Source organism: Micromesistius poutassou (genome assembly GCF_964030765.1).
Source record: "Micromesistius poutassou genome assembly, chromosome: 23".
Lineage (NCBI taxonomy): Eukaryota > Metazoa > Chordata > Actinopteri > Gadiformes > Gadidae > Micromesistius > Micromesistius poutassou.
Window position 1 is genome coordinate 6,845,399 of NC_140293.1, and position 22,932 is coordinate 6,868,330.

Consider the following 22,932-nt stretch of genomic DNA (forward strand, 5'->3'; position numbering starts at 1 on the left):
CCCAGCCAGCGTTTGTGGTCACCATCACACTCTCTTCACACAAAGCACGCAGCTCGTAAACAACCACGAACGGAGAATACATTGACAGAGGAACCCGAATGAGATTCATTACACGGAGGCACGCTGCGATTCATCAGGCAGAGTGGTCAAAGTGGACCGTGGTACTTATGCGACATCACCAATCAGGTCAATAGCAGCAATGCTGTGTAAGAGTGACGTGTGATTGCGGCATCAATACAATTCCTAGTTTAAAAAACACTTATATATATACAAAAAAAATACAACAGCAGCAGTCAATACATCACACCCTTAACTCAAATTAGCTTTTCTACAGCAATAGTTAAAACACCTGATTCCTAAAAATATACCAGGCTTGACAAACTGCGCAAAGTCTGAGATTATTACAGAAGACCCCCAAACTAACAGGGGAGGCTCTGCCCCGACACCCCGCTCTGGCCTGGCCGCCGTGGGCGAGCGGACGTCCTGGACGGCCAGAAGGGGGTCTCTACAGGAGCCACGGAGCCCGGCCAGGCCAGGGCGGAGGAGGAGGAAGAGGAGGAGGAGGGGGGCGAGGAGGAAGGGGGCGAGGAGGAGGCAGCCAGCCCTTGGGCGTTACCTGACAGCATGGCGGTGATGGAGAGGATCTCGTTGGAGCAGTTAAACTCGCAGCTGGCGATCACCATCTTGGCCAGCTGGGGGTCCAGGGGGAACTCGGCCATCATGGAGCCAGCTCCGTGAGGTCCCCGTCGTCGTTGAGCGCCGCCAGGTAGTTGAGCAGCTCCAGCGCCCTCATCAGGGTCTCCGGGGCTGGGGGAGGAAGAGGGGGAAGAGGAGGGGTGGGGGGAGGTCATCAGTCAGAGTGGATTGGTGGAAATCAACACGGTGCAGGGGACGGAGATAATAAATACAAGGAAATGGATTTTGGAAAGGGAGTAGGGCGGGTCCTACAAGGTGGAGTGGGTGAGGGGGGAGGGTTGGGTGAGGAGGGAGGTTGGGTGAGGAGGGAGGGTTGGGTGATGGGGGAGAGCTGGATGAGGGGGGAGAGTTTGAGGATGGACTGGATGAGGGGGGGGGGGGGACGGTTGAGGCGGAAGGCTGGATGAGGAGAGGGCTGGATGAGGTGGAGGACTAGAAGGGGGAGGGCTGAAGGGGGGGGGGGAAGGACTAGAGGGGGGGGGGGGGGACAGGTTCTCCCTCCCTGCGCTCAGGCGATCCAGGGTAGCTAATGCAATTACTATAGAGGGCCGGGGCGGGGCGGGGGGGAACTTGCACTAAATGCCTCACACAAAGGCCCCCTCCGCCCGGCCCCCCTCCGCCCGGCTATACGATTTCTCTTCATCCCTGGAGGTGCAGCTATTGACCTTCAGCTACCGGGAGCAGACGTCTCACGACCAGTCCGCGTTGACTCAAATGTAACCGGGAGCTCCGCCACCCTGCGCCTTTCCTTTTGATTTCTCTATAATAATAATTATATAATAATAATTCCCCCCCCCCCATTTCATAACAGCAGGTAGGTATTTTCTCATCGATCTGAGGCATCAGGCTAACTTCTCCACACACACACACACACACACACACACACACACACACACACACACACCTTACCGTCGCGAATGGGTCAGTCTGATTTACAAGTACTGGTAACGCAGGTGGAAAACCCAATCTATACGCCATGCCCCTCATCAGAGGCCAGCTATTGACCGCCGCTGCGACGCCACGCACCAGAATCCCATGTATTAAACCGGGGGACAGAATCGATGGGAGGAAAAGGCTAAAATGCACATTGCGTTGCGTTGCTTTGAAGAGCACTTCGGCGCAAATGTCACACATCAAATGAACCCCGCCGCCCCAAAGCCTGCCCAGCCACGTCCTCTCTCTCCCAGCCACGTCCTCCCTCTCCCAGCCACGTCCTCTCTCTCCCAGCCACGTCCTCTCTCTCCCAGCCACGTCCTCTCTCTCCCAGCCACGTCCTCTCTCTCCCAGCCACGTCCTCTCTCCCTCCCAGCCATGTCCTCTCTCTCCTAGCCACGTCCTCTCTCTCCGAGCCACGTCCTCTCTCTCCGAGCCACGTCCTCTCTCTCCGAGCCACGTCCTCTCTCTCCGAGCCACGTCCTCTCTCTCCTAGCCACGTCCTCTCTCTCCCAGCCACGTCCTCTCTCTCCGAGCCACGTCCTCTCTCTCCTAGCCACGTCCTCTCTCTCCTAGCCACGTCCTCTCACTCCAAGCCAAGTCCTCCAAGTGTAAATTGCTAGAGATTTATTTTGGGCCTTCAATGACAACAACAAGACCAACGGAGCAGCCACGTGTCTCCACCACATCTGGGTCGACGTGTGCATATTCCATAAGCGGTCGATTTTTCCAGAGACCAACAGTCTCGTCACCAACCCCCAGTTGATTTCATTCATAATACTGCCAATGCTTTCCTCAGTGAGCCATAGGCGTCATCACCGATGGGTAACCTGGTCCGGCCATAGATTGTGACTTAAAGGGGGCTGGCTTAGCCCAGGAGGTAGAGCGGGTTGACTTGTAACCGAATGGTTGCTAGTCGATCCCCGGCTCCTCCTAGCTGAGTGTCGAGGTGTCCCTGAGCGAGACGCCTTGTTAGGTTGAGGTGTCCCTGAGCGAGACACCTCACCATAACAAGGCTTTCGCCTTGCATGGTTGACTTTGCAGTCTGTTTGTCAATGTGCACATAAACCATGTGAGCCGCTTTAGATAAAAGCATCTGCTAAATGCCCTAAATGTAAATGTAACATCTATTTATAAAGATCTTCCAAGATTTACTTTAGGACTGTTGACGGCTTTCATGGTTTTAAAAGAAATCAATCTACAATAAGGACGAATGAACTAACCCAGAGTGTTTGGGTTAGTGTATCTGATCACTGACGACCTCCGAACCCAACCGATCATGTAAACAAAACAGTCGTGCATGACTGCCTGGGGCTCCATCCCCCCACTGTTGTTAGTCCCCCTTCTTACCCACCGTTCCTCCCAATGAATCCCCTTTTACTACGCATCGATACCAGGGCCTTGATGTGGGAGGAAGGTAGTGGTGAGTTGGGGTGGGGTGGTGGTGGGGTGGGGGTCGGCTTCACACACACCCATAAATCGGCTTTGAAGCCTTTTCGCCAAAGAACCCTAGGCTGCAGCGCTCGCTGCCTGGGAGGGGGCCGGCGTCGCTGGAGAGATTGCTCCAAGTGGATAAATAAGAGAAGGGGGTAAGCTCTTCCCTCCTCTTCCCCCCCCCCCCCCCGAAAGCGGTGGACGAGTTGAGCCACGCCGGGGTGCGTTTTTGTGAAAGGTGGGGCGGCTGGGTCGGTGAGGTTGGCGGGGTTGGGGGTCAGTCACGTTCCACTGGAGGAATATAAAGGGAAGGCAATAGCAGAGGTGATAGCGGACCTATTGATGTAACCAATTTCATTCTCAAAATGGCGTTTGCCACGGCGGTTGGGGAGAGATGGGTTTAATCTCAGCGGTGAGATGAAAACTATATTACAGTGAGAGAGAGGGTGGGAGGGGTGGGGGGGGGGGGGTGTGGAGGTTAGGGCTAAGAAAGAAAGAAAGAAAGACGGGGATGGGGTCCATCTTGGACTGCTGGTGGGAGTCTTCAGGGAAGTGGTTTTTTTTTAAGCTGTGTACCGAGCCAGGTCGGAGTTGTAAAAGCCAAGCTGTGCCATTGTACTCGCCCCTGACTAACCACCGCTCCGGCAACAAGGGGAAACCGCGCCCGCTTGGGTGATGTAGCCTCATAAAAACTGCAGAGCAACACATAGACGGGGCACATATCTCCTTCCAGAGGAGCCCTGCCTAATTCCCAAAGATTCGGTCCGCGCTATTTGATATGTGCCAAGATTGTTTTATCTCTGCTTGTGTTGTTTTTCTCCCGCCCCCCCCCCCCCCCCCCCCCCCCCGCCAAGCTCCCAAGTGACACAGCCGACCCAGATTTGATATTACACATCAGAGTACAGCTTAACCAAAGGGATTGTGCGATTTCACAGCCGCTTCCCCCAGTACACGGCATTCATTTGATACAACAGACGACGTTAATGGATAGGGAAGTGTGTGTGTTTTGTTTTTTTCCTCCCGCCGACAAGACAAGAGATTCAACCCTTTTTCATGTGGAAACGCAGACGTGGTGGGGACTGTGAGCTAGTGAGCGAGCGAGCGACGTCTTATCTCACACGGCTGGAGGTGTAAAAATATGAAACGCGTAAACCCAAAACCAACCTGGTGGATCCATGAAGTCGAAGTGCACCAGGTCATCGATGCCCAGCTTCTTGAGCTGCAGCACCACGGAACCCAGGTTCGACCGCAGGATCTCAGGGTACGTGTTGTCCTGGGTTACGGGGAGGAAGAGCAGAACTGAATCAGTCAGAGCAACTCAATGGCCACTTCAAAGAGAAAACAAGGGTCTCCATTCCCCCACTCACACTTGTTCATTAGTCACAGTGTGGACCAGGCACCAGTGATGGGAGAGAGACGCACCAACATATTAACACTATTACTCCTCGACCTATACAGGATTTTAGATCTATCTATATATAGGATAAAATCGGCCCACCGAAAGATCGGACTGGCTTGAACTTAGGGCTGGGCGATTAATCAAATTTTGATCGCGATTTCAATTTCAGAGTGAAACGATCACCAAACTAATATAATTGAGTTGAAACTATTAAAAAAAAAAAATATATATATATATATATATTTTTTTTTTATAGAAACAGCTGGATTCATATCTGGACTTTATTTTCTATTTGACCATTCTGTGTATATTTTTAAGGGGAAATTTCGAAGTTCTCATTTACAAAGTGTTTTTTTTGGAGAGAAATTATGAATAAATGCATCATCAAAAATAATCGTTTGAATAATCGAGATTTCAATATTGACCAAAATATATATATATATATATCAACTACTCACTACTACGACAAAAACATAAACAGAGACTTGGGAATATCGCAGAAATCAGAGTCCACCCGGAAACCTCAAGGTGGGAGTATGGAACCCAATGAAAAACAAATTCTGCCATTTTGTGTCAAAAAAGACGAAACTACGTCCAAAAAACTTGGCACCGACCTGCATCTCCGTCTTGTAGGCCTTCTCCGTGTAGAGACGGAAGCACTTCCCCGGCCGGGTCCTCCCGGCGCGGCCCGCCCTCTGCTGGGCCGAGGCCTTGCTGATGGCCGTCACCAGCAGAGACTCCACCCGGATACGGGGGTTGTACACCTGGGCAGGTGGAGGAGGAGCAGAGGAGGAGGAGGAGGGAGGAGCAGAACGCAAGACACGTGAAACCGGAATCAAATGGACATTAGCCGCGCAGGCTGCTGTACTGCAGCACTCCGGGCTGTCACGCAGGAGTAAATGAGATGGAATTAGAATTTGTTGTGCGCGCGTGTGTGTGTGGTGTATGTGTGTAGCCGTGGCCGGTAATTGCCAGCTGTTGGCTGGTTAACGTGAATGAAATCCGCAAGAAATGTAAACCGTGTCAGACATTTGTGCGGGTTATAGAAAATATACAACACACACACACACACACACACACACACACACACACACACACACACACACACACACACACACACACACACACACACACACACACACACACACACACACACACACACACACACACACACGTGTACTACTTGGCTCCAGGCTGCAGAAATGTCAGTGGAATAAATAAGCGGCTCCTCCAGCTCTGCCCCGTCCGCCACGCAGCGCCGTGTTTATCTTGGGAGTTCCAGGCCACAGAAGCAGATGATCGGAGCAGATAAGACGGGGTGGAGGTGCCGGGGTCTGGGTGTGTGGGGGTGGGGTCGGGCGGAGGGGGGGGTGCTAACCTTTTGCTTGGCAAAGCCGGGATCAATTACAAACACCACGCCGTCGATGGTCAGGGAGGTCTCGGCGATGTTGGTCGACACCACCACCTGTTGGAGATGGGGGGGAACAGCGGGAGGTGAGGTGGAGACGCATCACGGGGGGGGGGGGGGGGGAGATCAGAAGGCATCTAGCCCCTCTACGCCCAACACCGCCAAAGGTGTGGTGGATGGAGGAGACAGAAATAACAGACGGTGTTGGGTAGAGGCGAGCCGTTTGAATGCACCTACTAAAGCCAGAAACTAAAAAGTACATTGTGATTCATCATAACATACATTTTTTTCCCTTTACTTAATACACATTGAAATGAGAACAAACAAAGCAGGAATAATGTTTGAAACAGGATGAAACAGATAATGCAGTAATAGTAAACCGCATTACTACGGCCGGCGACGCCAGCCAGGAAATGGGGGGCATGACAGCCGCGTTACGGGGTGGTGTTTGCTACGCTAACAACCCAGAACCACACACGATTTGAGTTGTGCGTTCGAAAGCAGGCCAGTGGCTGTTTGTTTTGGGTGCGATGCCTCGGCGCCGCATCGCCTCTAATGCGACCGAGCAGGGGTGGCCCGAACGGCAGCGGCCCAAAACAACACAACAGCGCGGGGCCAGCGAGCCGCCAGCGCCCGGGCGACGACCGCCGCGCTGGGGCTCAGCCTCCGTCTCAGCGCATTACAACTGCTCTTTTGTTGCGGTTGTTTGCTCAAGGGCTCTGCTGCCATCTTGTCTTGTGCGGAGGGTAGAAACAGAGCTTCAAGTCTTTCTGCTCGGTTGGAAGAAGCTAAAAACAACTCTTGGGTCAAACTTGCGAGAGATGTGAAAAACGGGCAAACATTAATTAAGAGGAATTTGTACGCACGGCAATGTGTGGGGAATGACGTTGTGTAGCAGTATGGGAACACTAAGTACGGCCGAAGGAGGGACATTTTGGGGGGGAGGGGGGGGGGGGGATTTGGATAAAAAAGTGGCCATCGCTGTTCGCGAGCACAAGGGGGGTGATTCACACGTAGGCTGTAGCATCCTACCCCTACATCAGACGCTCAAAAAGAAACCGAGGAGCCAAGCAGCGCAGCGATTAGGAAGGTGGGTGGAAAGTTCGCCCAAAATGAATCAAATAAATAAAAGGCTGTGTTTGTTTGTGTCTGAGATGTTCCCAGATGAGTCAGAGGCGGCGGCGGCGCTGGTGAAATCAGGGATTTGTGTCACCGTTAAGGAGGAACGACCAAACCTCCCCTTTCCTCTTGCCTCGCGTTTCATCCTTACTTCTGAATAAAGAAAGATCCATTATGAACGCTGTGGAGCGGAAACACGACGCGATGCAGATCTTTGAGGAGCGGGGGTTGAACTGGGATCACTGGGCGGTGCCGGGACTGGGACTGTGTGTGGGTTCGCATCCAAATCCCTCAACTGTCAGGGCTTGTGTGCGAGCTGAGGGGTCAGGCCGCAGAGAGAGAGAGAGAAGAGTGGGATGGTGCGTGTGTTAAATTAAATGGTGTTCGGCCTGCGAGGCCGATGCGAAGAGAGGCATGGGGGGAGAGGGGGAGAGGAGGGAGGGAGGATAGCTAGGGAGCCAGATCGGCTCCCAGTTCTCCGGGGTCTTTTTCCATTACAATTATCCCCTATAGCGAGCCTGTCTACGAGGATGACAGCTGAATAAGAGCAGAGAAATCAAATGAGTCACAACACCCTATGGTTCATTCTTACTGTCTCTCGCTCTCCCTCCCTCCCTTCACTGTGTATCCATGTCTCTCTCTCCCCCCTCTGTATCCCTTAAGTCTGTTTCTCTCCCCCTTCACTGTTTTCATGTCTCTCTCTCTCCCCTCTTCCTTCACGGTGTCCCTCTCCCTTCGCCTCTCTAACCCACTAATTTGTCCATGTCTCTCTTTCTCTCTCTCTCTCTACTGTGTGTCTCTCTCCATCCCTTTACCATCTGCGCGTCTCTCTCTCTCTGTTATGCATCCCTTTCCGTCCGTCTCACTGTCAGACTCCTCTGTGCGGTTTGTGTGTGTCTCCCCTCTAGCAGTCTGTGTGTATATCTCCCTGTCCGTCTATGCATCCCTCTTTGCTGTCCATCCGTCTCTCTCACTCACGGTCATACACAAGCAGAAGGAAAGAGGGACATGGGGAGGGAGACAAAAAAAAAACGCCGATGGGGGGGGGGGGGGGGGGGGGGCGCCTCGTCTTACGTAACCGTGGAAACCAAGTGGCCGGAGAAAACCCGTTGGACTCCTTTTGCGGTGGGCCGACGCTACGGCGACCCATGAACAAAGCGCCCGACCTGCTTGCCCTGGTGTCCTGCCAAACCACACTGAGGCGAAGACACCCATAACTATAATAAAGATAAAAGGAATGGATAAAACGCAGCCCTGGTTCAGAACATTACCAGGCCCGCAGCTTCTTCAGTTATAAGACTAGCGATAGCTAGTTAAATTATAGACACTAACCCAGCGCCGATAACGGCAGTGAAATTATAAAAAAGTCGACACGGAGAAGTCCATTAAAAAGCCCCAACCTGGGCCAGGATTCTCCGTTGTTATTTTTTTTTTCTTTGCGTTTCCAGATATACTCGACAGGTGCAGAGAAATGTCCCATCTCCGGGAAGTCAATGAGCCGGACAATCACGGTCTGGAAGGACGGCGCACGGCCAAGAACATGACGCGCCGCGCCGCCAGGTGACGTCCACCATTTTCTTCACTCTTCATCGCCAGTCAAATTCAGCCGTCTCCATGGTAGAGGTAGGGTGGTGTGGGGGGGATCAATGTCCCGGTGGACATGAACCCACCGGGCCCCTCTCCTGTTTCAGGAGGCACGGTGTCGTCGGAGGAAACACTCTGGGGAGTATCGATTCCAAGGGCGTTAACTGGAGCCCGGGACAGGCCTCTCTCAGTGCGCCTCCGCTATGCCACACATCTCCCTCCCTCTCTCCTCCTCTCCCCTCCTGAAGGTAACGTGGGCAGGGCGGCGTTGACGCACATCGCTTCTAGGTTGTTATGGGGGGAGCAGACATGATGGAACCCTGGCCTGATTCGCTGGAGCGGGACGGGGAATGGGTTCACAAAAAGTGCTTCAGCCCAAAGTGGTGAAACAGACAAAAACAAACTGAACGCTTGAGGAGAATCCAGGCCGAGTACCACCCGGCTCATTCCAATGGATCACGGAGAGAACCGGATCTTCGCCCCCAAAAGCGAGAGAACGTTACAAAGCAAACCTAGCGCCACAACAATGCGGGGCTAATCTGTGATGCGTCGGGCTGGTTGAGAAGGATTATAGACTTTGTCGGTAATTACGGTGAATTGTGGATCAAACGATCAAAACACTTTGACAAAAAAAAAAAAAAGAGGAATTACAGAAAGAGAGGTTCCTGGAGAAAACGGAGCGATGACAAGCTAACATGTTAAGATAATCGAGGGGTTGCTTAATGCGGTCATTAGCATGCACGGCAGCAGCCCTGGAATCCAGCACACACCTCTCTACTCAAGCCTGCCTGGGTCGACACATTACCCCACAATCCAGGCCGTGACTGGGAGACCGGTTAAGTCCAATGTACTGGAGCAAACTCACTTCCCAGCACAGCGGCTTGGGATGCCACTGCTGGGCTAATTTGTAAAATGTAAAATGTAAATGTAAATCTGCTTTTTTGGCCAAGTATGCTCAAGGGCACTTCAGCCGTGGATGTGGGCATGGGAGAGCAGTGCTCAACCACTTCCCCCACCCACATTTTTCCTACTGGGTCGGGGATTGAACCGGCAACCCTTTGGTTTAAAGGCCGAAGCCCTAACCAGTAGGCCACGGATGCCCTGCCCTAATTTGGAATGCTCCTGGGACGATAAGGGGGAGGGGTACCTGGCAATGTCCCCTGCTCCGCCCTCCCAAGGGCTGCAGAAAGCAATCCGCCAGGAGACAGTGCTTTGGGTTTAGCGGCTCTTTGCTGGCGATACCAGAATAACGGATAACGGACGCATAGTACTGGCATTGCAGTCTTTCGATGGCACCGACCCGCAAGGATCCTAGTTCAACCGCCGCGGCCGTGGGTGAACAAGGATTTTGCCATCACCCTCTCTCAAACAGAGGGAATTATTCACTTCCAAACGGACAAATCAAGAAGACGACTTTGTTTTTCCCAACTCCTTTCTATGGAGCTCTGCCGGTGCCATCTCTGGGAACAGAGATAATCAGAGCGGACCCTGCGCTCGACCGTTTGAGTCAACAGGGGAGGCTGGAGGACTTCTGGCAAAGAACTGGTATGAATCACACCACACAACGACTCTGAGGCCTCCTTTAAATGCACACTCACTAACGCACACTGGACAGATGTGAAGGCCCAACGCCTGAATGAGCGCCTGAATGAGCGGGGTCGGTAGGAGCGTTGAATTCACTTCCTCTTCTTCACTGCTCTCGGACATTGCACAAGTGATTCAGTAAACATTAGACAAACTCCGAAAAGGCTGTGAGTGACTCCCCGGTAATCCCATCTAAAACTAGATCAGCCCGCCAGTAGCTGCAATGACTCAGGCTTTAAATCTCACCCCCTCGTCTCTCACTCTCCCCCTCTCTCCACATCGTCAAGATGCCCAGGGCCAGTGTTTGCTAATTTAATGGCAGAGATGAGTTCCGTGGCTCCGTCAGATCACTGGCCAGGAGAGAGGACGCCCAGAAGCTGCTGCTGCAGCCGGCTTTTGTTTGTAGTCCTGCTTTTTTATTTTTTCTTCTTTCTTCTTCTTGACAAGTCAGTTTCAAACTAAAGTGTCAGGACATGGTGGAGGGAAAAAAAGAAAAGAAATGGTGTCTGCCTGTCCGTAACGTTTTGAGCCATCGACTGTGAGATGATAATGAGAGGTTTGTTTGGGCGCAGAGAAAGGCCACTGCATAAGCCCTCTGGAGGGAGTGTGCTGTTCACATAGTGTGCGTGCGCCCGTGTGTGTGTGTACGCACATGTGTTTGTGTGCGCGGCGGCAGCAGGGCACGCAGAGAGAAAAACATACCAACAACAAAAAAGGAGAGTGCGACTGCGGTACTTTCCTCCGACTCGGAGGGCGTGAGTAATACCCCGGTTTGAATTTAGAGCAGAGAATCGCACGCTGACAATAGCAGCATATGCCGCGTGAGTCAATTCTGCGCCAAATCCCAGGGAGGCAGTGACAGTGTGTGGTAAACAGGAACGTTGGGTTCCTTCGCACGTCTGCCCTGCTCTCCCTCGTTCCCTTGCACCCTCACCCTGCCCACCTCGTGGCACCCATCAGCCTCTCCCCACCGCCGACTCCCAAGACCCGATCTCGAGGGGTCGTGACCACGCACCTTTCGTCCGATGGCCCCGCTGGCCTTGCGGGGCGGCGGCGGCTCGAAGATGCGCTGCTGCTGCTGCGGCGGCAGCGTGGAGTAGAGCGGGATGATCTTGATGTCGCCCACGTCGCCGCCCAGGTCGTCCACCTCGCGCTTGATGCGCTTGCAGGCCTCGTCGATCTCCTGGGGAACGGGAAGAGGAAGGGGGAGAGGGTGAGGAACGGACAACGAGAGGTAGATGCCGAGGAGGAAGGACGTGAAAGACGCAAGAAACATCAGGTGATGGACAAAAGTACGCCCAGCGTTTGTTCCTTATCCTTTCTTTTTTCAAGGGGGGGGGTGGGGGGCGGGCGGGTGAAGGTAGGAGGTGCGAGGGGTGTGGTCGCCGAGGGATACGGCGGTTTCCCCGCTACAGTACATTGGTTCGGCCCATCGCTCCGGCTGACGGCGGAAATTAAAAGCGAATGCGGTGTGCTACGCCCAGCTCCCCGTGGCTCTGTTGTCAAATGCAGCAATCATGGAAAACATGGACGCATAAACTCGCTCACACACACACACACACACACACACACACACACACACACACACACACACACACACACACACACACACACACACACACACACACACACACACACACACACACACACACACACACACACACACACACACACACAGGGATCATTATTCCACAGTGCAGCATTGTACCGAGAATGCTAGATGAGACTGCAGCATTGATGCAGAACCGGCAGCAAATCGGAGCAGATCAGTTTAGTGAAGCCCAATGTTATGGACCCGGTGGGCTGGCAGTCAGACAGAAGGACGGACAGAGGGACAGGGTCCACTCCGATGCCCCCACCTCGTACCAATGAAAACAAATCAAGGGTCCGCCGCCCGCCCATCCATCAATCAATACCGCATACCCAACCGCAATATGTACAGCAAAGTCGTATTATTTGCAGGCTTACGCCGTCACAAACACCGCCTCGGAAAAACACAAGAAAGGGAATCTAAAACAAGAAAATCATATATATATACATTTCAGTTTAAGTCCCGACCGCTGTCAGTACCGTTCTACTGTGGCTTCATCCACTAAACTGAACACATTTGTCCTCATCAAGCCCGGCTTCCCAGCCACAGCCTGTGCTGTAGCACCACCTGCAGGCTAGTGGGGGGACTGCGCAAGACCCCATGATGTCACGTTGCACTGGTAACTCAGGCCATGCGGCTGTCGATCCAGGACAGGCCGTGGAATCAAAAAACGACAACTTGTACAGCACACCTTTACACGCACACATGCTCAAGTCATAGTGTCCCTTTAGGTGTCCAGATCTGCCTACAACGCACACCTTTGTTTGTAAGCCTACTAACCATGTACTCGTGTCAGTGAGGGACAACGCATTTATACAGCCAACAACACTCCTCTACGAGCAGAGACGACACACTGCCATAAAAGACGCGTGAGACGACTCTGGTCTTCGTTCAGTTCAGTTCAGTTCGCCCTCTGGTCTGCCGGCAGTCTCCCCCCAGCCCCGCCTGTCCCCGTGTGGCGGCGCGTTACCACCGGAGCCTCGTGGACGGCCATGTGCCTCTTAATCAACACATTGACAAGTGGAGGAGAGTAAATCTGAATGGATTGGTAAAATTAGCCGGGGTATTAATAGCCCATCAGTCCGCTGGATGCAGCAGCTGCCATGAAAAATGAGACTCTTTGCCAAAGTACCGCGGGCGAACTGGCTGTCCAATCCCATGAGGAAGGGGGGTTAGAGGGTGGGGGGGGGGGGGGGGGGAGGCACGCTACATGGGCGGCGGGCCAGAAACACAACCTGCCACGGGTGATCGTTGAAAGCCCAGGGGTCTCCGCGTAGCGGCGGCTCCCCGATGCGGACGCCATGCAGCGAGGCGCTTCGCTTGTCTACAGCCTCTCACCAGGCGCCCGGCGGTGTGGCGTTCTGATTGGTTGATGGGGCTGAGGCCAGGAGGATCGATCTCGTCGCTCGACAGATGTGATGAGGTGAGGACTTTTGTTTGTTTGGGCAACTGCTTTAACCCAATTAGGAGGGTGTTAATGACCTCGCCGTGGGAGAGAGCGCTAGGTGCGGCGCATCGGTGCAGAGCTCAGCGGAGGAGGAGGAGGAGGGGGTGTGCGGGAGGGGAATGGGCTGTACATGAGCTATGATAAAAGCCTGAATCTAATACACATGTATAAAATATATATATTCATCAGAAATGTAAAAAAAAAAGGCTAAAATGTCTGTCTGTTACAGTTCGACAACAAAGGGAGAAAATCAACAACGACAACGGAAGCAATCAGTGTCTGGAAGGAGGTTGAAAACATATTGCCCACCGTGGCGTCATCCTTGGAGCAAAGAGCCGGCGATCCATCGCCCTGCATCGGCAGACGGAGGTGGACAGGCGCTGACAGCCTAGTAATCACTGCTAAGACACAGGCCATCGCTGCATGGATGGGAACACGGACAACGGATGCCTTTCTTTTCAAAATTAAATTCTGTCTTAATATTCCTTAGTCCTGAAATTCTGAAGAAGTAATGCAACGACAATCTAACGACTTGCGTAATCTAACGACAAAGCACTTTTGTCGTCCATCAATGGGTTAGATGGACTCGTAGTGGTCTAGCTCATCGGCTAGTTCTCAGGGACTGTCCAATAATTATGTCATCACCCTCCTCCTCTTCCTCACCTCAGGAGTGTTTATAGAGTTGTACGCATTTGGGGCATCACACAAAGCAGTATTGTTAGACTGGTCAGTAAGAACAGCATCTTAATCCTTACACTTTCCTTACAGTGTATGCCAAACAACATCCAGGGAGATTTGAGGGCAAGACAATCATCTAGGGCCCAACCTAGCCCCGGTAAGCTACACATTTGCGGTTCACCGGACCGTCAACATACAAGCAGGAGATCATTCCAGTCAGTCCGTAGAACTGTCTGCACGAGGCCCTAGCAGCACTACATGGGCGAATGGACATCCATGAAGCCACCTATTCAGGGGGTCCTGGTTAAAAATCTGTCTTGACCCCAAATCTTAAGCTTTAGATTCCTACAAAGATAAATATACCCTGTAAGTATTAAACCCTGTAGGTATTAAACTGAATCTGCTTCAATTTACACCAATCAAAGAACTTTGATTAGCTATTGAGCAAAAAAAAAAAACGATCAAATCAGATCTCAACCCCACTTCTCAGGCCACCACTTAAAACGAGTTCCTGTTAATATTCCGCCTGTGGTTCAGTTTCCCCTCGCCCTTGTTTCAGTGCCAAGGGGCAGTCGGATGGCTTTGGCCCCCGGTTGGTCGTGAACGTAACCAGTCGCGCGCACACACACACACACACACACACACACACACACACACACACACACACACACACACACACACACACACACACACACACACACACACACACACACACACACACACACACACACACACACACACACACACACACACACACACACACACACCCTCTGGGTTGTAGCTCCTGAGATTGAACAGCGTATTGGGTGCAGACGCTATATTAGCATTTCCAGAACATCCTTTTGTCTTATAATGTGTATGCAACGCCGGGAGAGAGCGAGCGAGCGTGCGTGCAAGGTGCACTTTGTGGATCGACATTAGTGATTTGCTCCAGGGTGCGAATAGTTGGGAGTGTAAAAGCGGGGTACAGAGTGGTGTAAATCAGCACAGGCTTGAAAGAAGCCGTCATTAGCCAGCTAACAGCTTTTAATGAAAGTACCCAAAAGTAAAAGACAATCTATTTTTAAGTGAGAATTGTTAATTAGTGTTTGCCACAAACCGAGCCAGCGCCTGTGTTCCCTTCTCAACTCTGAGGAGGCAAATTATTCTTAAAATCTGCAAAACTACCTTTCAAAGCACATTTTCTATGCATTCGCGATCCCGGCGTGATGACGCCATTACATCTTCCAACGTCGTTATCAGGGTGTCGTCGTTACTCAACTTTGAAGTCCATATTTTGCCAATGTGACTACGCTGAATACAAATACTTTGGGGTTTTCCACATGCCATTCCAGCCCATGATGATTGGGGAAGCTGGAAGATTTGTGTGCGTGTGTGTGTGTGGACGGGTGGTGGACTGGGTGCACCGCCATCTGAGACCAAATTCATCATTTTTGGTCGTGAACCTTGCCCTCCATTACGCATCAGTGGACAACATTTGCGGGAATGGAAAAATAAAATATATAATAATAAAGGACTTAATTTGCGAGGGGTCAGTGCAGGGGGCATAAAGTGGGTCACGTCTTGTCCGTCAAACCTACCCCCCCCCCCCCCACCACCTACAGTGAATCCTAGTGGTTTCCAAACGGGCACACATCGACGCATGCATTATACATCTCTAAAACTCTGACCACTGGTACCGACTTCACCATGGTGTGTGTGTGTGCGTGTGCCTGTGTGCATGTCTCTGTGCGTGCGTGCATGTGCCTCTGTGTCTGTGTGCGTGTGTGTGTGGGTGTCTGTGCGAGCGTGCGTGCGCGTCTAGTTCAGGTGAATCGCTCTGCCCCATGTTAAAGCAGCACCACCCACCCAGCTCATACATTTATTTCTGTACTATCCAGCTGTCCTATTCACGCCATCGGGGACGGGGGCCAACTAAATGCAAACAAAGCGCAGGGGCAATGTTTTCAGAGCTGGCCAGGTAGCAGAGGACCGGGAGGAAGCCCTGCTACCAGCAATGACAACCGTCCAACCGTCGGGGAACGAGAATAAGATGAAAGGCCTTGACGCAGGCGAACACGCCGTGCACGACGTGAGCTGCACCTGGGGAAGGAGAGGTACACCCAGGACTCTGGTGTCGGGATGAGTATTTAAAAATGCACCGCCATGCCGACCTGGGAGACTTCCAAACCCCGGTCCTGTGTTCCCCCCTCCTCCTAACAATCTACGGCTGCGTGTCCAAACAGAACGCAGGGCGGACCAGTCCCGTCTCCGCCTCCACGGCCGCTCAGAGGAAGGGTTAGCCAGGCACAATGTGGACTTCAAATATATAAGATGATAGAGACTAGGCCTAAATGATATATGAAAAAAGAAATATATATATTATTTTGGAACGATATCGCGATTTGAATCACTGTTATTGGGAATGATCTTTTTACATCTGGAGAAACTTGTAGGGCAGGCCTTCCGGCGTACTTTTATTTATAAATGTGTTCAAATGTGTGAATGTGAACAAATTCACATTCACATTTTACCCTTACGAAAAAAGATATCGCTCGGCCATAACAACAACTTTATCGGTTCAGTTCAGCCCTGATCAAGACCACCTGGTGGGAGGAACGGGAAGGGGGGGGAAGAAGCTCACCTCTTGGCCGGTGAGGAAGAGCAGCACGTCGCCCTCCTCCTCCTCACACATGTGGATCTGGACCACGGTGCGGATGGCCGCCTCCAGGTAGTCCCGCTCCGGCTCCGGGGTGTAGAAGATCTCCACGGGGTGGGTGCGCCCGGGGATGGTGAGCAGTGGGCAGCTGTCGAAGTACACCTGGAACTTTCCGGCGTCCAGCGTGGCGCTCATGACGATGACCTGGCGGGCGGAGACACAAGAAACAAACGGTTATTGTTCTGTTTGGTTAAGTTTATTCCCCCCAGCAGTATCGTTCATTCCTCCGATACTGCCTAAAGTGCAGTATCTGGTATCGCCAAGTACGCAGATCCGACACCATCACATGACTAGCTTGTTTACTACACAGGCAGAGAAGAGAACCCTCCAATAAGAACAAGTGCTGTTAGTAGTTACAATACTAGATGCTGCATCGGTGTATACTCGTATCGGCTGATACTGAAGTTCAGGATTGAGAGATTGTACTGGAACATCTCTAGTTTTTACCACGTGTGTTTGCCGAGGACGGGGCGAGATGGAAGGTGGGAAACGAGGAGGGAAAGCAGAAAATCGAGATGTAAAGCGATCCGAAGCCGTGTATCCGAGTGAATATCCATTTAGCGTTTCTTTGTTTGCAAATTAAGATACAAGGACGCAATTTCACTGCCGATTATGCTCGCTGGCTGGCGTCGCCACGCAGGGCGTGCGCAAATGTGAAAATGATGGGCCACGAGCAAAACGTGAAGCCAAGCACAACGATACCGGTAGATTTTATTGCATCACTACAGCGTTGAAACCCCCGATCCATGACCCACACTGCGTTGGTCCAGTCTATTCAAAACAAACACATTCTGTTCTCGTCTGCCGCCACCCCCCCCAACCCCCCCCCCCCCCCCCCCCTTCCCTCAAACGTTTTCAGGGTCCACCGTCTTGACATTTCACTTTACGCTCCGCAACACTTCCTAATTGCGCTTAATCAAGGCAAATTAAACTTTCAAATTCGGAAGGGGGTGAGGCTGAAGGAGACAGGGGAGGAGGGGGGGGGTTGTGATGTGTGGATGGATGGGTGGGAGAAGGAGAGGAGGGATCGTTTCCCGCTAACCTAGACCTTGTTTAATTATCCCAGAAACAAAAACGTCCAACCTTTGATTCCACGCTGACAAACCAACGCACCATTACCCGTCTGTTCCACCAAAATCACACCTAGTGCGCTCTGCCTATAAAACGCCATCGTCTGCAGCCAGCATGTCGCCACCGCACGCCCCCCCGCCTTCACCCCCCCACTCCCCTCCCCTCTACCTGCCGCGACCGACTGCTTTGAAGAGGCCTCACCAGGTGGGCACAGGTCGTCGGTCTAAGAAACGACGTATGTCAGCACAAAATGTACACATGAACCGCTGGGGCCAAATGGGTTATCTTGCGAGGGAGCCGTCCTCCAGCGGAGTCTCTCGTTCGCCGCCACGTGAGGCATATTCGTTCCGTGTATTCGTACATTAGTGTGTACAGGCCATCCATCATCACCGTGTGATCTGCATAGTGCCGTGTATCATCAACCATCCAGCCGCATGTTCTCTGCAACGCAACACTTTGATTAAACAGCACTGCGTTACGATATCGTTATATGCCCTGTTGGACATCGCACTGAAGACGCAAAGAAATGCAACGTTTATTACCATCCATGAGATGAGACGTTAATCTAATTCTCCTTGATAGCGGGAACCACCATTGACCTAACTATGTATTCAAAAACATTGTTTTCTATGGTATCAGGAAGATGGGGACCATAAAACTGCCAACCAAGAAACCAAGAAAGGTGCAACAAAAAACTTACTGGTTAGCTAACCCTAACCGTTTTTGTTGCCCATGTCTTGTAATGGGCCGTTCTATTGTCCCTGTGGTGTCCAGGCTAAGCTACTCACACCTTTGAACGGCTGATCTTTCAATTTGAGACGCGTGATTCTCAATATACAACCACACACAAGCACCTTGCTTCTTAGCATTTCACTTTCAGTCCTGATCTCGGGGCATTCCAAGCAGGCATTAGTGTAAAACTTGCGCCTTGAGACTAATTAGTCGACTTTACGGGGGGGGGGGGGGGGCAGCCCTACACATTGGGCTTATTTCATTAATCTGTGAAACTTAGCCAGGGTGGACCGTTTTTCGTTTTTTTGTCAAGCTTGGGACTTACCTTCAGGTCGGCCCTCTGTCGGACCACCTCCTTCAGCACGCCCATGAGGATGTCCGTGGCGAGGGTGCGCTCGTGGGCCTCGTCCAGGATGATGACGCCGTAGCGCTCCAGGAGGGGGTCGTTCATGGCCTCGCGCAGCAGCATGCCGTCCGTCATGTACCTGCACGCCGAGGGGCACAGGTCAGGTGTGTGGACCCCGGAGCGGCGAATGGGGGGGGGGGGGGAAATGTGGAAAATGTGGTGAAAGACTGCTTTCACCACATTCCCTCCCCTTCCTTTTCTTTACTAATATACCTTCTTATTAAATTATTTCATTTTGTGTTCACTCTGTAAAGTATCTGAGTAATGAAAGCGCTTCATAAAGCAATGTTTTATTATTATTAGTTATATACAAGTATAAAAGTATACAATAGGGATGTAACGGTTACCGGTGTAACGGTAAACCGTGATAAAAATGTTGTCAATAACAATTACCGTTTTCATTTCAAATAAAATTATTATCGCGGTGGATAACCGCGCCCGCGGTGTGGAAACCGTGTGCTTAAATCCTTCCCAGCGCTTCATCAGAGCAGTGTTTGGAATAACGCCGTTTAAAATAACGGCGTTAGGTAACGCCGTTATTTTTTCAGTAACGGGTAATCTAACTAATTAATTTTTCCGTCGTTACAACGCTGTTACTGACAGTTAAATGCGGTGCGTTACCATGAATTGATTGAATAAACTGCGTAATCCGAACGCACCCCTGGCTGCACACACAAACTGCTAGTGAGGACGGAGACCGGGTGGGTTAGCGATTATGATTGGCTAAGGCAGAGTCGTGTTTCATGGTAGCCAATCGGAGCCAGTGTTTTTACACACAAGCTAGGATACGCGTGCCACACGCACACGCACACGCACACACAAACACCAAACTGATTCGATGAAGCAGTAGAAATGGCGAGTCCGGAGCAATCCGATGAAAAGTTGGTATTTTTAAGGTGGAGATATAAGCACTACTTCAAATTCATTGAGGTCAAAGGCAAGAATGTGCATGTAAAGTGAACATTATGAGGTCGCGGTCACGGCGATCTGCGGAGGAAGTGTCGGCGGGAGACGGAGAGCGCGTAATTGTTTACATATTGTTCTTTATGTCTTGAATGTTTGGATTAAACCTGCACTACTGTAAATGTTCCTGATAAATAAGCTGTTTACATGCTGAACCCTTGTTCCTTTGATGTTAAAAGTTGCACTTTTGATAATATAAATAAATATAATAAACACTTTTAACTATTTCAGTTTCCGTAGGCCTATCAGTGCTTTCTGAACATATTGAACACACTTTTAAAAACACCGCGATAATACCGAAAACCGGGATAATTTTGGTCACAATAACCGTGAGGTTAAATTTTCATACCGTTACATCCCTAGTATACAACAGTATTTTATTCTTCGGCAGTTTTTAATTCTACAAAAATTTGATGTAGGAAACAATTGATGTGGACATAATTGAAACCATACCAACCAAGTGTGCGCAAGTGCCTGGTGAAGTGACTTACTTGAGCAACGTCTTGGCCGAGCTGCAGTCCTCGAACCTGATGGAGTAGCCCACCTCCTGGCCCAGCATGATGTCCATCTCGTCAGCCACGCGCTGGGCCACGCTCATGGCCGCCACCCTCCTGGGCTGGGTGCAGGCCACTGCCCTCTTGGGGCCCGGCGTGGAGCGTACCATGTCCACACACCACTGGGGGATCTGCGCACAGGAGGAGACGTGTTCAAAGAGGGGCTGGTGGCGACGGTGGTGAGGTTACAACTGACACCCTGGGGTCTCTGATGGAGTCTGATAGCGTGGAACGCAGGGCGCTCTCTGAGTCTGTTACAGTCTTGTACATGAGCAGAGCAGGTAGCAAGTAAGATGGTGCATGTGGTGGTGGTGATGGTGATGGTGCAGGTGGTGGTGTTGATGGTGCAGGTGGTGGTTGTGGTGATGGTGCAGGTGGTAGTTTAGGTGGCGGTGGTGACAGTGCAGGTGCAGGTGGGAATAGGAGTAATATTACAATGGTATGAATCAGACTATGTCCGTTAAAATAAGTAAAATGTGTCAATTTCTTTGGACTTTCCATGGGGTCAAAGCTGTGAGAAAGGTTTGTTTCAAACTTTAGAGCATTAAATTCCCTCTTCCCAGCCCGTAAGCCAACAGACGCAGCATTATTCAGATTGCCATACTGGTGTGATGCAACGTACGGGACTTTGCACACGCATTACAAAAATTCTAAGTAGGAAATGCTTTTTCATGAACCGCTTTAAGCAAATATCAGCAAATATGTTAAACACTCACTGCTGACCGCAGCAGACGTGTGCATGCCCCATGAGTGTGCATGTGTGTATACTTGTGCATACATGTCTACATGTGGATACATGTGTACATTTGCGTGTGTGCGTGTGTGTGTGTGTGAGCGTGGTTCAGGCCAGGTATCTCACCTGGGTGGTCTTGCCGGAGCCGGTCTCCCCCACCAGCACAAAGCTCTGGTGCCGGACCAGGATGTCGTTGAAGGTCTCCTTGTACTCCCAGACGGGCAGCTGCAGCCTCTTCTTCAGGATGTCGTAGAAGCGCGGCGTGTGCGGCAGGTTGGTGAAGGGGTTGATCTGCTGCTGGCACAGCTGCTGCTTCAGCAGGGCCACGCCGCAGCCGCCCGGCGCGATCATGGGCTTCACGTCCCTCTCGCGGTCCCGGTCCCGCTCCCGGTCTCTGTCGCCCCTGGAGCGCTCGTCGCGGTCGCGGTCTCTGTCACGTCTGAGGCAGGAGAGTGGAGAGATGAGACGGAATAAGCAAACCCAACATGAGTAAACAATGTCCATGTGCTATACAATGACCCGATATGTCATGAGGTACCTGCACATAAGACACATTAAATGTGACACCCCCTAACATATGGTCAATCACATATGAAATGGGATACCGCTAGAATGATATGGTCAGCAATGCCAACACTGACATCATTAAACTATGCATCGACAAAACGAAAGATAGTAATGTCCATGATGACACTTTTTTCTTCGTGAATACGCAAAAAAAGGGAAAGCACTGATTTTGAAATCCTAGTAAGAATCAACAGTCTTCGGTGGTTTGTTTTTTTGCGCCACACACACACACACACCCAAGGTCAATCCTCGCTGGCTCATCCAACCCTACACGTGTTGTGTTACACTTGTGTTACAGTTGTAATTCATGTGGAGGTTTTATTGTCGCTGGGTTTTGAATCGGATCAATCATCCCACTGATCAAAACATTGACAGGTGCTCATCACATCAGATTCCCTCGAGCCTTGATTGATTGACAGGTCGGGTCCAAAGAGGAGGACCGCCTCGATACAATGAAGGAGGGTTACGTGCGGGACGATCCCGCTCCGACGTGACTTCAGATCGGGGGTTTGAACTTCGATTAAGATTTGACGACTCGCGATGTTAGCTTTGGTTTCAGCTCCAGCCATGCGATTAGCACGAGCCACCTAGCAAGCATCCACGTGCGGGCCGGGTTACACATCAACACGTTTTTTTAACGTTTAAAACGTGACTTATCCACCACACTGCTGATTCACACAGCTGCGTTGCTTTATTTAACCACACTGTACCCATATCCAGAGGAATCACCGCGGGGCCAAACACCACAGAGCTCAAATACACCGACGTTAGCATGCTAGGCTAGTTAGCGGTTAGCTCCGGCACAACAACAACAAAACAAGCCGCTGAAAAGCCGCTCTTTCCTTCACGTACCCGTCGGAGGACGGCCTCTTTCTACCAGAACCGTCGTCCCCCAGGTCTAACCGGTGTCGCTTGGACATCCTGACCCTCGCTTATGTCCCGAAACGGTGAAACAAAAAGGCCGGTTTGAGACGCGACGCCGCACGGGTCTAAACACCCGGGAAGATGGCGACCGGAAGCGCTTACCTCATCATTGTGATCCAAATACGAAATAACCGCCGAGGGAAAAAACGAACTGCTGTTCAACGTTGGGACGCTAACACGCGCTGGACATGGAGAAACCGTCGGCGTCTCAGGTCATGCTGCGGGAGGAAAAGCCGCGTCCGGGTTAAGTGCGCCGCCGGAGGATGCGGTGCTGCGCGGAGAGCGGTGCGGTGAGCGGTGCGCGACGCGGCGCTGCTCTGCGGGGGGGGCGACGTAGCCGCGACGTGCGCGCCAAATGCGCGGCCCCGCCCCCCTTTTAGAGTTCACTGCTGTGCGATTTCACTGCAGCTG

The 22,932-nt window shown here is 51.6% G+C and overlaps 1 protein-coding gene across 1 annotated transcript; it reads right to left on the bottom strand.

The window, feature by feature from the left end:
• Nucleotides 1-288: 288 nt before the first annotated feature.
• dhx15 (DEAH (Asp-Glu-Ala-His) box helicase 15) lies at nt 289-22,583 on the bottom strand. The gene is given in 11 exon segments (XM_084487253.1): nt 289-730; nt 733-807; nt 4,228-4,336; nt 5,077-5,226; nt 5,841-5,927; nt 11,173-11,340; nt 16,497-16,715; nt 18,700-18,859; nt 20,235-20,428; nt 21,157-21,469; nt 22,450-22,583. Coding segments are annotated over 11 exon segments (1,854 nt in total). The 5' UTR covers nt 22,518-22,583; the 3' UTR covers nt 289-419.
• Between the last annotated feature and the right edge of the window lie 349 nt (nt 22,584-22,932).